Here is a 13,502-nt window from a genome sequence, read left to right on the forward strand (position 1 = left end):
TTTTCAGTACTGTAACATCTCTAAAATTTGGATACATCATATAATTGGTATCTTTCATTTATAACTTTTATTTATTTTTCCTTAATAGTACATAAAATAATAGTATGTCTTACAATTGATGTCTTATATATCTTTAGTACATTTCTAAACAATCACTGAATTTTAAGATCTTGAAATAAAAACCACGTATAATTGATTTTGGCATTTCCCTAACGCATGATATGAGATCTTACTATTTTGTGTGTATCAGTAAAGAAGGATTTCTCTTAAAATCTTAACTTTAGACTTGAATCTTTGGGTTCTATTAATTTAGAGTATTTTTAAAAATTTTGTATATTATTGTATGGCAGGATAGCCCCTATTTTTTCTTCCATTGGCTATATTAAACATTATTGGCATTTAATTACTTCTTTTATTGTTCCTTACTTCTTTTCATAGTTATAGTGTATCTTACTGTTAGGGATTCTTAGACTGAACTTTCATTTCTCATTTGGAGATGGCTAGAGTGTGTGCCTGACTGATGAGGATAAACTAATTTGAGATAAGCTGATACAGTGCTGCCAGTTTTCAGTTATCCATGCTAGGAGAACGGATAATTGTCATTTGTGAATGATCTTCCATCCCTTTATTAGTTATTTTATGGCTGGTGCTGGTATGGAGCAAAGTCAAACTGGTTTGCATTTTAAAGCTTTATGTTTCCTCTTTAGAGCAGGTAATAATAAATACTGGAACAGCAAAAAAAAAAAAAAAAAAGAAAGAAAAGGCAATAGAGTATGAGAATTGAAAAGCCTGAATAATACACAAACTGGATAATTGACCTCTGAATAATAAAAAGGAAAAAATGGGCTGTGGATTCATGCATTACTATTGAGCATTGTTTAGACTGAGCATTGTTTAGATTTAACTTTTGTTCACCACTGATTGAATTAAAGTTTGAGATGAAATGCTCTGTATCTCATTTCTAAACTCTCAACTGTTCAATCATCTCTCATTGTGAAGTCATGAGATTCAGACACGATAAAGCAATAATGAGAAGTTAAAAATCAGGGCTAGAAAAAAGTATATTTTAAACCTGTACTCTTCTAAAAGGGAGAAAAGCAATTATAAGAGTTTCAAGAATCAATAGAAATTGATATTTTATACCAAAGAAATCTTAAGACCTTGAGTTCTGCCCTCCTCTTCATCATGGTACAAGTAAAAAGAAATCAATAGCCCTAGAAACATAAGCTGTTAAAGATTGACATCCAGCAGTATTTTTGATATTTAAGGCATTGCTTCGTATTCTGATTCAGACAGTCTGTGTAATTAAGCATAAGAAATTGTTTTTAAATATAAAATTGTTTTCTTTTTAGTCTCCATATCTTGTATATATTTTGTTTTGAAAACAGAATAAATGTTATGTATGGGTTTAAAAATAATTCTTTGTGTGGTTTCTATCTAGTTAACTAAGACATTTTAAAAGGTCCTTTCTGTTAAAAAGATAAGTAGTTCTTTATTAAAAATTACTAATGGACTCTGTCAGACTCTATTAGGCCAATTTCCCATCTCCTGGATAATCTCTTAGCTCCTGCAGTAGAAGATGTAATCAAAAGATTCTGCAGCAGGTACTGAGTATGGGAATTGTCAGAACCAGTGAGGACAGTAGCTATGTATGAGGCTTTGAAACTGAGCATGAGAAATTTGAACTTGAAGCTCAGTTTGGACTGTTAAGGGAAGTGTTATATGACTGAAGGAGGGAGACTATATGGATCTCTATAGGGTAAAATTCAATAGAACAGAGACTCTCAGGGCCAAAGTATTAATAGTTTTTGTGTCTTCAAGTATCCGTTCTCTCCCAATGGCGCACACACAACTCACAATGTTTACTTTAATGAAGATGTTTAAGGCATGCCCAGATTTTTGTGATAACGCACTAACAGTCTTGCATGGAAGTACACATTTTCTAAACACCATAGCTGCTCGTGGAGTACCACTTATTAATGGTTATTAACCATAACCAGATGCAGTTCACAGCTGGCTCTCAATAATACCACTTCCTTCTCTCCCATTCAGAAAAGCAAGCCTTGAATTCAAGTGAATAAAAAGTAATATTAGGAGAACAACTTTGAATTGATTTTGATTCCCTATGAGTTATTTACACACTTGTGTAGTACATTATTAACAAATTAGTTGACATGGTTACAATGTGACTGCTGTATACCACTGTGTTGGGACATTGCTTGAGAACAATGCTGTCTTGATTTTATTATAATTAAGCCATTGTGATGAATAATCCTGTATAGATTATTTTTCTTGATAGTGTTTGTATCATGGTTATCTTCTACTCTACAAAATATAGATGGTTGGTTTTTGATCTGTAGTGAATGGATGGTAAAGAGTAGAGAAAAGCTATCTTTTTAAGAATATTCATTAAAAAAAAACAAAACAGAAACCAAACTTTCCAAACCAAAGGACACGAAAGGGAGATGGGATATTTATGTGGAAAGACCACAGAACTGAGAGGAACAAAGGAGAGATACTGGCTTTAAATATAGTAGAGTTAAAATATCTAAATACCTTTACCTAGAAAATAAGGAATCTAAGGACGTGATTCCTTTGGTCTACTCCTGGAATATCACTGCCTGTCACTGTAGCTTTTCCTCAGCTTGGTTTTATGTCACTTCAGGGTTTAATCATATAATTTTAAAGGAAGGACTTTAAAGATCATTTATAGATCTCCCTTATTCTTAGTCTAACAGTTACTATAACTCTCTGAATGGTCTTATTCATCTTTGGATTTGCAGTACCTGACACAAAAATTATAAAGTATTCTATAAAGATTTATTAAGTTGGCTTAAAGAACTTAATGTGCATTGATATTAGTAAGTCAGAATGCTATTAATAAAGTCTGATAATTCTTTTTTAAAGATTTTATTCTTATTTGACTGCGTCAGGCCTTTGTTGTGGCATGCAAACTCTTAGTTGTGGCACGTGGGGTCTAGTTGCCCAACCAGGGATTGAACCCAGGCCCCCTGCATTGGGAGCGAGGAGTCTTATCTACTGGACCACCAGGAAGTCCCTAAGGTCTGATTCAGTTCAGTTCAGTTCAGTCGCTCAGTCGTGTCCAACTCTTTGCGACCCCACGAATCGCAGCATTCCAGGCCTCCCTGTCCATCACCAACTCCCGCAGTTCACTCAGACTCACGTCCATCGAGCCGGTGATGCCATCCAACCATCTCATCCTCTGTCGTCCCCTTCTCCTCCTGCCCCCAAACCCTCCCAGCATCAGAGTCTTTTCCAATGAGTCAACTCTTCGCATGAGGTGGCCAAAGTACTGGAGTTTCAGCTTCAGTATCATTCCTTCCAAAGAAATCCCAGGGCTGATTTCCTTTAGAATGGATTGGTTGGATCTCCTTGCAGTCCAAGGGACTCTCAAGAGTCTTCTCCAACACCACAGTTCAAAAGCATCAATTCTTTGGCTCTCAGCCTTCTTCACAGTCCAACTCTCACATCCATACATGACCACTGGAAAAACCATAGCCTTGACTAGACGGACCTTAGTCGGCAAAGTAATGTCTCTGCTTTTGAATATGCTATCTAGGTTGGTCATAACTTTTCTTCCAAGGAGTAAGCGTCTTTTAATTTCATGGCTGCAGTCACCATCTGCAGTGATTTTGGAGCCCCAAAAAATAACGTCTGACACTGTTTCCACTGTTTCCCCATCTATTTGCCATGAAGTGATGGGACCTGATGCCATGATCTTCGTTTTCTGAATGTTGAGCTTTAAGGTCTGATTAGTCTTAGTAATTTTAGCACTTAAATGTCATCAGTGATTTTTCGTTTTTCTTGACCTTTTTTCTCTAACCAGATTTGCATCTGCTGGTGATGATGGAACTGTAGTTGTGTGGAATGCCCAGGTGTGTATTGATTCTGTGTGGATTATGTAACACAGACATGACTGTGTTGAGGATGCATTCATAAACGTTACCTGGAGATAAGCCTGCATATCAGTAGACTGAGCTGAATTAATGTTTGAAAAGGGCTGCTTAGGATGAATCCATTTACAATGAGGACCAATGTTTCATAATAGAGTTTTTTATTTAAGATTTTTCCTGAGAAACAAATGCTAAATTATGGAAATAAATGTCTTAATTTTAATTAAGCAAGATTTAAGTTAGCAGCTATGTACTGACTCTGAAAATGAATCAGGTGTTGCTTTTTGTGAGAGACAGTTTTTTCCAAATTGACAATTTTTTTCTGAATTTTTCTAAATTGTTTGACAGCATAATATTCTTCACATGTTTCACTTTAATATTAATGTAATAAAACGTTTATTGTTTAAAAAATATTTAAGGCTTTACCAAATTTCTCTAGGTCCTCTCTTCCTAATCCTTGGATTCTCAAAGTATTCTCTTTTAACCATTTATCTTCTCAACCTTGTTTGGATTGTTATCTATTCTGACTCCATCAGATCCTCATTTTTCAAAGGCTTTGCCTGTGATGGACACAGTTTAACATTACATTCATCACCTACATCATGAAATCCTGAAACCTTGGAGAGATTTGAAATTTATGTTACATTTTCTTTGCATTTTTATATTTACTACTTGGGAAGTCAGTGAGAGACTGATGGATGAAGACATTGGATGGATGGGAAAAGCTGTTGATGTTAAATAGAAATAGAGTCAATACTGACTTTATGAGTGGTTGATATATCTACATCCAATTGTTACTGTTTGCTGACTTTTATTTTCTTCTACAATGTTATAAGATGGAGATAATAAATATTTGGATAATGAAGACTCCCTATATTTTCCCTGCTGAGTTACTGGTATTTTATACTTAATTTACACAATTATAATCTTAAAACCAAATGGAAAGAGTATTCCTTAAAGTTTCCTATAACAATCTGCTATTTTCTATTGGAAAATAATTAAAATTACTTAAGCCTACTCTTTTAGCATCTGTTTAGATTCTGTTGCTTAAATTATAAAATCTAAGTAATTTCAGATGGAATGTATGTATTTTCTACCTGGTGGTTTTGCTTAATGTTGTCATTTAAGATTAAGTTATAAAATATAAAGTACTATTAACATTTTTATTGATATTTCAGACAGGAGAAAAACTTTTGGAACTCAGTGGACACACTCAAAAGATAACAGCTATTATTACATTGCCTTGTTTGGAAACTTGTGAAGAAAAAAATCAACTGATCTTGACAGCCTCTGCTGATAGAACAGTTATTATATCCTTAAATCTAGAACCAAGTGAAATAGCTGTGGTGATCCAAGGGACCAGTGCATACATTATTAGACTTTATCCTCTTGAGGCCTGTCTGTACATTCATGATTTAGCAAAAATGGTTTTGTTCTAGCCTTCATAAGATGCTTCTTGAAAGTATTAGGTGTCTGAAAAAAATCAGATTGGAAGTAGCAAGTTAAGACTTAGTGTTGATGGAAACTCCATAACTAAAGCTGTGCTTCGCAGCTTTATATAAAATTACAAAAGATGGAGGAAATGGAAGAATGTAGGCTTTAAAATATTTATCATCTCAATTTGCTTTTCAATTTAGAGAAACAAAGAGTTGAACCAGAGAATAATTCACATTTTCTTATATGCTTATTGTAGAGCAAAAGAAACTTAATGGTCTCAACCCATAAGAACCTTCTGACAATCCAAGTCTGGCAGAAAAGTGAATTAGCATGTGCTCAGTGTTTTATATGGAGAAGGCGATGGCACCCCACTCAAGTACTCTTGCCTGGAGAATCCCATGGACAGAGGAGCCTGGTGGGCTGCAGTCCATGGGGTTGCGAACAGTTGGACATGACTGAGCGACTTCACTTTCACTTTTCACTTTCATGCATTGGAGAAGGAACTGGCAACCCACTCCAGTGTTCTTGCCTGGAGAATCCCAGGGACAGGGGAGCCTGGTGGGCTGCTGTCTCTGGGGTCGCACACAGTCGACACGACTGAAGCGACTTAGCAGCAGCAGCCATAGGAAAGTTTTATAAATTGCATGTATGTGCCAGGCATTGTTCTGTTTTGCATTTATTAACCCATTTAACCCTTATAATAAGTATTTTTATTATTTTCATTTATAAATAAGAAAAGAGAGGTTAAGTAAATGGCCCAAGTTCATGGGCCAAAGGCAGCAGTCTGACTGCAGAGTCAGTGCTCTGAATCACTATGTGATACTGCTTTCATAAAATATTTTTCTTAAAGTTAGCCTTTTTATATTTGTATGAGAATTTAATCTATGAAGGCTATAGCTAATCTTGCATTGCTTTTTTTTTTTAAGTGTCATAGAATAGCTTTAAAAAGTCTGTGCTTATCTGAGAATTCTATTTAAATAACTTCAGGTGTTAGTGAAATTGAGTTTCAGAGTAAGCCCAAAGGTGTAGGTGTTTCTTAGGCTTCTATAGAACTAAGACATACTTTATGACACATTTTAAATAAGCTTGTCAGCTGAAGTGATTTTTAGACAGATTGCCAGTAGGTGGTAGAAATTCACAAAAAGATTTAGGTGGAGATAAAATGATATACTGTGGTGATTACAGTGTTGCATGATCAGAGGCATAAAATGCACTTCAGTATGTTTTGGTCACAGTAGCTTTACTACCATTGTTCTGTTGAGGCACATGTTATTTTATGGACTAAAGCTCTTTTTTGTTTGTTTTCAGTATCAGTATAATCTTTGCAAAAATAGAATATAAAATTCTTTTTATTAGACTGCTCCTAAAGAACTAGAATACTGTTTAGAGATAATTGTTAAAATTACTATTACAGTACAGACATGGGTGGCTGGGACAATATCAGTATAAACTTTAACGGTGAATGCTGGTATAGAGTAATTTCCTTTGCTAAATGACTTTTCTTGTTAAAAATAATTTCAGGTTGCTTTGTTCATTTATTCAGATGAATTTTAAATTTACCATGTTTGGGTATTTGCTATTAACTAACTTCATTAATTAAATGCTGAGGGTGATTTTTTTTTGGTCAAATTATAATCTTAAGAGTCTATATATGTGTGTATAGACATTTATATGTAAATATGTTCTCATATAAAATGTATATCTTACCATAGGAAATGGTATGAAAAACTTGAAAATTGTTATGCTCCTTAAGTCAAACTAATCTTGGATCTTTTATGAGAGGTCTTGAAATTATTCTAAATATGGATATAGGTATTTGGTTACTGTCTTCTTTGAATTAAGATAACTAGTAAAATCATGCCATGCACGTTGAGGGAGCTTTCAGTTAATGTTAATTAATGGATGTGATAGTTTTTAGTATGAATATTTTATGTTCAGTGTTTATTAGATTATGGTAGACTGTTTTGGAGAGTAAAAGTTAAATTTTTTATAGTTGCAATATTTAATGCTTATAAAGATTTGATATTCAGACCATTCATTCTGTTGCTATTTTCAAATGGTTTTATAGTAAAATTTACATCAAACTTATTTAGATTATAAGCTTGCTATGTTAAGTTGATTTTTGTAGTAGTATAAACACAAAATACTTTATGCTTTATATATTTTCTACATAAAATGTGTAATATTTGTAATTAATTATTAGAAAAGTTATCTCATAATTTTTTGAAATTCTGCTGAGAAATTATTTCTTAACATAAATTTAGAAATGGGATTGTGATACTGGTAGACAAGTTCAGAAAGTGTCATGCTTCCAGTCTACTGTAAAGGTAAAATCTTAATCAGATACTTTATAGTAATAATCTTTTTATTTCAGAAAATGTTTTCTAATGATTTAGATGAAATTATCTTTGCAGGTTTAAAAAATTATTTCTTCTGCACATACCTACAGCTATTTGATTCTTCTAAGATTAGATTTTGGGGAGTATGTATATTAAATGCTAGAATTTGAATTTTAAATTAGAGCAAGAGGTGAGTTTCTGTAGTAAGATAAAGAAAAAGGTAGTACCTAGTATGTTTCTAGTAGGTAATTCTAGGAAGAGATACTACTTTCCAAGTGATATGGCAGTAGCTAGTCTTTTTTTGTTGTTCTTTGTTTTAGCTTTAAACTTGAAACACGGAGCTATTTGTGCCTCACTATCTGTTTTCTGTAAAATCATAATTTAGTAGTAGTTACTTATTTCTGAAACAAAATCTTTCGTGGCTAATTGGTGGCTACTCAGGTTCATTTTATAAACATACTAATTGGGGCTTATTATTGATAGAAACTCTGCTACACATTGGAGAAACAAACTTGGATAAGACTTGGCTACTTTCATTCCTATAGAAGAAATTACCTTAGATGGTCTCAGAAAGTGCTACTGTTTTTCAATAATTTCCGCAGGCTTGGGGAAAGATACTAGTAAAAAGAAATAGTGTTTCCTCATTTACTTTGAAGATTACTGATCTCTTGAAGGGAAAGGGTATCAAACTTGTGGACATATTTTAAAACCACTGAATGCTTGAATTTCTAAACTGATAAATATTTTGCATGAATTTTACAGTGTTTAGCTGTTCTTCAGAGACTAGATGTTTGGCTCTCTGGTGGGAATGATCTGTGTGTGTGGAACCGAAAATTAGATCTTCTGTGTAAGACGAGTCACCTTTCTGATACAGGTAAAGACAAATCAAGGTACTTGTGAACCATGATAGACACTAAAATAAAGACACAGTGAATCTTCAAAGAGACTTTACATGAATACAACAGTAATATAGGAGCTTTTCTTTTTAATTCTGAGTATAATATAAGATGTAGCCATATTTTCCAATTCAGGTGAAGGGGTGTGTGAAATATATTTCCATTTCAAATTGGAAGGAAAAGATTCTCCCTCTTTTGGCTTCTTTGCCCTTTCTAACAGAATTTCTCAAAAGTGAACAAGAAAAGCCTTTTCTTACATGTTCTTGGACCATGCCCTCAACTGAGTTTGATGAGCCTGTTGACACCTGGAAGCAGATCTTTATGACTTTACAAAAGTATTTTCTTCATTTGTAGGGTCATCAGACTTTGCATAGAGTCCTAAGGATGCCCTCATTTTACAGTTGGTTTTACTAAGGAAATTTCATTCATGTGCAAATGTAAAAACAAAATTCTGTTTTCTCAGAAAAAAATCAGTTTTGACTTACATTGGTATCAAAGAACTTAAAGAATAAAAATTTATTCAGAATAAAAATATTTAAGTGTAAATGAGTAAATTTAAATGACAGTAACCTTAAAATCATGTGATCCACAGTTAAGCATTTTTGTTTCTTAAAGTAATGAAATGAACCCATGGTCACCCTAGAGGGAATACAGGCATACCTTGTTTTCTCGCACTTTGCTTTATTTGGCTTTGCAGATGATGCACTTTTTACAAATTGTTTGTGGCAGTGCTGCATCATGCACGTCTTTGCATGATTTTTCCAGCAGCATTTGTTCACTTGGTGTTTCTGTCACATTGTGGTAATTCTTGAAATATTTCATACCCTCCAACAGCAAAAAGAACTGCCTGAAGGCTCAGCTAATTGTTAATATTTTTTTAGCAATAAAGTATTTTACAATTAAGGTACATACATTGTCTTTTAGACATAATACTATTGCACATTAAATAGATGACAGTATAACATTAACAACTATTATCAGTTCAGTTCAGTCGCTCAGTCATGTCCGACTCTTTGCGACCCCAGGCACTGCAGCATGCTAGGCTTCCCTGTCCATCCCCAGTTTCTGGAGCCTGCTCAAACTCATGTCCATTGAGTCAGTGATGCCATCCAACCATCTCATCCTCTGTCATCCCCTTTTCCTCCTGCCTTCAGTCTTTCCCAGCATCAGGGTCTTTTCCAATGAGTCAGTTCTTCACATCAAGTGGCCAAAGTATTGGAGTTTCAACTTTAGCATCTGTTCTTCCAATGAATATTCAGTACTGATTTCCTTTAGGATGGACTGGTTTGATCTCCTTGCTGTCCAAGGGACTCAAGAGTGTTTTCCAACACCACAGTTCAAAAGCCATCAGTTCTTTGGTGCTCAGCCTTCTTTATAGTCCGACTCTCACACCCATAAATGACTACTGGAAAAACCATAGTTTTGACTAGATGAATCTTTGTCAGAAAAGTAATGTCTCTGCTTTTTAATATGCTGTCTAGGTTGGTCACAGCTTTTCTAACAAAGAGCAAGTATCTTTTAATTTCATGGCTGCAGTCACCATCTGCAGAGATTTTGGAGCCTAAGAAAATAAAGTCTGTCACTTGTTTCATTGTTTCCCCGTCTATTTGGCATGGAGCTATGGGACCAGATGCCATGATCTTAGTTTTTTGAAGGTTGAGTTTTAAGCCAGCTTTTTCACTACTGTTATATGCAGTGGGAAATTTAAAAATTTGTGTGACTTGCTTTACTGTGATAATTGCCTCATTTTGGTGGTCAGGAACCAACCCCAAGACATCTTCAAGGTGTGCCTGTGTTATTAGAGTGCATTGTTGTGGTCTTAGAGCAGTAGGGGCCCTGTGAGTTGGATTTACACTTCTTCACTGGAGCTAGCTTATCTCCACGTGGGCATTATAAAATACTAGAAAAATACTATGATGTCTCAATAAAACTAAGTCCCTGACTTACTAGGATTTATAGTTTAGCTTCTCAGTTCCCCCCTTGATCACTAGTAATCTTGTTTGTAGTGGTAAAGAACTCGCCTGCCAGTGCAGGAGACTTAATAGCGTGCGGTCCATCCCTGGGTCAGGAGGATCCCCTGGAGGAGGGCGTGGCAACCCACTCTGGTATTCTTGCCTGGAGAATCCCATGGACAGAAGGGCCAGGCAGGCTACAGTCCATAGGGTTGCAAAGAGCTAGACACAAATGAAGTGACTTAGCATGCACACACACATGTTGTAAAATACTGAAATCAGGGCTAAAAAGGACCTTTTGCATGTTAATGGAAATAATCACCTGTTACTGCAATTCCCCTTCCCTTTGCAAATTAGCTTTGAGTACTGTACTGTAAGTAGTCACAGTATTGCCCTGCTTATCAGTAAGAGATAGCAGTAAACCTTTGAGAAAATCAGTTAGAAAGCTTTTAAAACACCTTAAGTTGCCATTGGTGAGCTTTTCATGATTTGGATTTTCCAAATTACTAGATGCCAAATAGTTAGCAGTACTATTAGATCCTTATTTTATGAAACTCCTTTCACTAAGCCTTGCTTGATTTATGGACTGGCAGGGCTTTTAGAGGGACAGTTATTATATATTTGGAAATAAGCAAAAATAATCTTAGTATGATAAAATGGAAGGAGCCTTGGACTAGAAAACAGGACATCCATGCCCTTTTCAACAGTATGGTCTGTGATTCTGTGTATTAAGTTGCTACTTCTGGATTATTGAGTTTATAGTAATTTTATTTCATAAATAGTCAACATTTTTTTGACAAGCTGTTTTCTGCGTCTGTAATTCTCTGCTGTTCTCCCTTCCGCTGCTCTCCTCTCTCTTCTGCTTCTTTATCCTGTACACTCCTCCCGTTTCTCCTCCTCTACCATCAATGCCCTGTGCTTGACCATGGAAAAATATAAAGCATACTGGTAAAACCTATGTGGAGGGAAGATGTTGGCCAGAAATACTCCCCAAGTGGGAAGGTAAAGCAGATGAGAATATTTTCCCAATTAGCATAGGTGTTAGGAATTACTGTATAAAAATTACATATATTTTATAAGGGAAAAGTTAACTTTAATAAACAAGTTTCGTGCCAACATATATGGTAATTCTAAATCTAACACATGAATTCTTTAATTTTTGCTGACAGAAGTGATAATTATAACATATCTTACAGAAGTTGTGGTTATCCTAAAATCATTTCATGATTCAGCTATAAAAAATGTACTTAGCACTGTATGCTTAATAAGTGAAATGTGATGGAATATTGAATCTGATTATTCTAGTAAGACAAGGAATTTTGTAAATGTACTGATCGATTATAAACATACTATTTGAAGGGCACTTTCTTAGCTGTTGACTGTTGGCTCATTTATTTGCTGCCAGGGAGTTCACCCAGGCTTCTTAAATTTACATTGAGGCACAATGCCAATTTTGTATTCCATTTGAGCTAGCCATCTTGTAAATGGCAATGATGATTATCTTAAGGGGTCCCTGGTAAATAAGTTTGCCACAATAGTACAGATATTCAAAGAGCATTTTCTACCCTTAATAAATCAATAAAGCCTTCGAGAGATCTTACTGACTTTTCACAGTCGTTTTCACATGCAAGTGTGATGTAGCGAATTGTGTGAGCTTTATTGTTACCATCCTCTCTGAAGAAATGACTGATATAAATCTGAAAATGTTTTTGATCTAATCTATTAAGAAAATAATGTAACTTTTATATGTTTTTGAAGGGATCAGTGCTTTGATTGAAATACCTAAGAACTGTGTTGTGGCAGCAGTTGGCAAAGAACTGAGTGAGTATGATTTTCTCCCCCTTCATTTCTTCTTTTTTAAAATTTTAAACTAGCCTTGTGTAAACATTTCGGAAAGACTAATTCGGCTTTTTATTTAAAGGACATCTTTCCCTGCCCCAGTGTTGGCCTCCTGGAATTATTGAAGTGATATGGAACCTGAGACATTTTCAAGATGTTAGGTCGGCTCTTGTACCACACTTGGTCTAGCATAGGCAAGTGGGCAAGGCAACCCCACTCCTCTGATGATGGAGAGGGCCATTTACATCCCACAGTCCTCTCTGTTGATGACCCACACTCACTCACTCAGCAAAAACTTTAGCTACATAAAACAACAGCAACATTCTGAAAACTAAAAACGAGCTGGGTTTGGAAGAGGGTTATTATGGGAGTTGAGTAAGACAGGAGCTGTGGAAACCAGAGTGGGACCCATTTTCTTGAAGGGTGGAGTTTGCACGGTTTCCCTCAGAGGAGTGGGATGGCAGAAGGAGGGAGAACGAGAGGAATGTGGTAAGTGCGCTAGCTGACTATAAACATGCCATTTGAAGGCCAGTCTCTTACTGTTGGCTGTTGGCTCACTCATTTACTGCCGGGAGTCTGCAGTTTAAAAAGAAACCAAACCTACTATGCTCGTTACCTTACGGATAAAAATTGTGTGCTGAGAAGTGACGGAGTTGCTTTTTAAAATCTGCTTTTTTCTTGAAGAATTTGTCTAATGAAGCCCAGAGGGCATTTGATATTACTTGTGCTGCTACTTCTAGAGACCAGTCTCGAGATTTACTGTGATCATCAGTTGGCATGTTTGTAAATGCCAGTGAGAAATGAGCTAATGGTTTACCAATTGTAAGCTGCTATCTGCAGGCTCTGCTGCTTTGCAGTCAAGTTTTTCTTTCTTCAACTGAACTTTCCCTGTGTAGTCATGTCTGAGAAGTAATCTTTTAGACCCAGTGCTTATGCTTTCTTTTCATAAGCAGCTTCTAAAGATAAAATTTAGTGTTTAAGTTTTTTTTCTTTTTTTCTTCCTTGCAGAAATTCAGTTTTCCCATGTTCTTTATTGTACTGGAAAGATGCCTTGCTTTTCCCTGCTTTTTTCCTCTTGTTGCTAATCAATCACTTGTGTTTGCTGGTTTTACCCTCAGTGGTTCT

General features: G+C 35.3%; 1 protein-coding gene across 3 annotated transcripts in view; it reads left to right on the forward strand.

Annotated features, from left to right (window-relative positions):
- Positions 1-13,502, forward strand: part of LOC120860938 (WD repeat-containing protein 41) — a 46,719-nt gene that overhangs the window by 16,546 nt on the left and 16,671 nt on the right. For all 3 annotated transcript variants that reach the window (XM_040236648.1, XM_040236646.1, XM_040236647.1), the window contains exons 3-7: positions 3,848-3,896; positions 5,093-5,224; positions 7,616-7,678; positions 8,453-8,564; positions 12,297-12,359. In XM_040236648.1, coding sequence (XP_040092582.1) covers positions 3,848-3,896; positions 5,093-5,224; positions 7,616-7,678; positions 8,453-8,564; positions 12,297-12,359 — 419 coding nt within the window. The remainder of the gene's footprint in view (positions 1-3,847; positions 3,897-5,092; positions 5,225-7,615; positions 7,679-8,452; positions 8,565-12,296; positions 12,360-13,502) is intronic.

Source organism: Oryx dammah, unplaced genomic scaffold (assembly GCF_014754425.2).
Source record: "Oryx dammah isolate SB20612 unplaced genomic scaffold, SCBI_Odam_1.1 HiC_scaffold_11210, whole genome shotgun sequence".
Lineage (NCBI taxonomy): Eukaryota > Metazoa > Chordata > Mammalia > Artiodactyla > Bovidae > Oryx > Oryx dammah.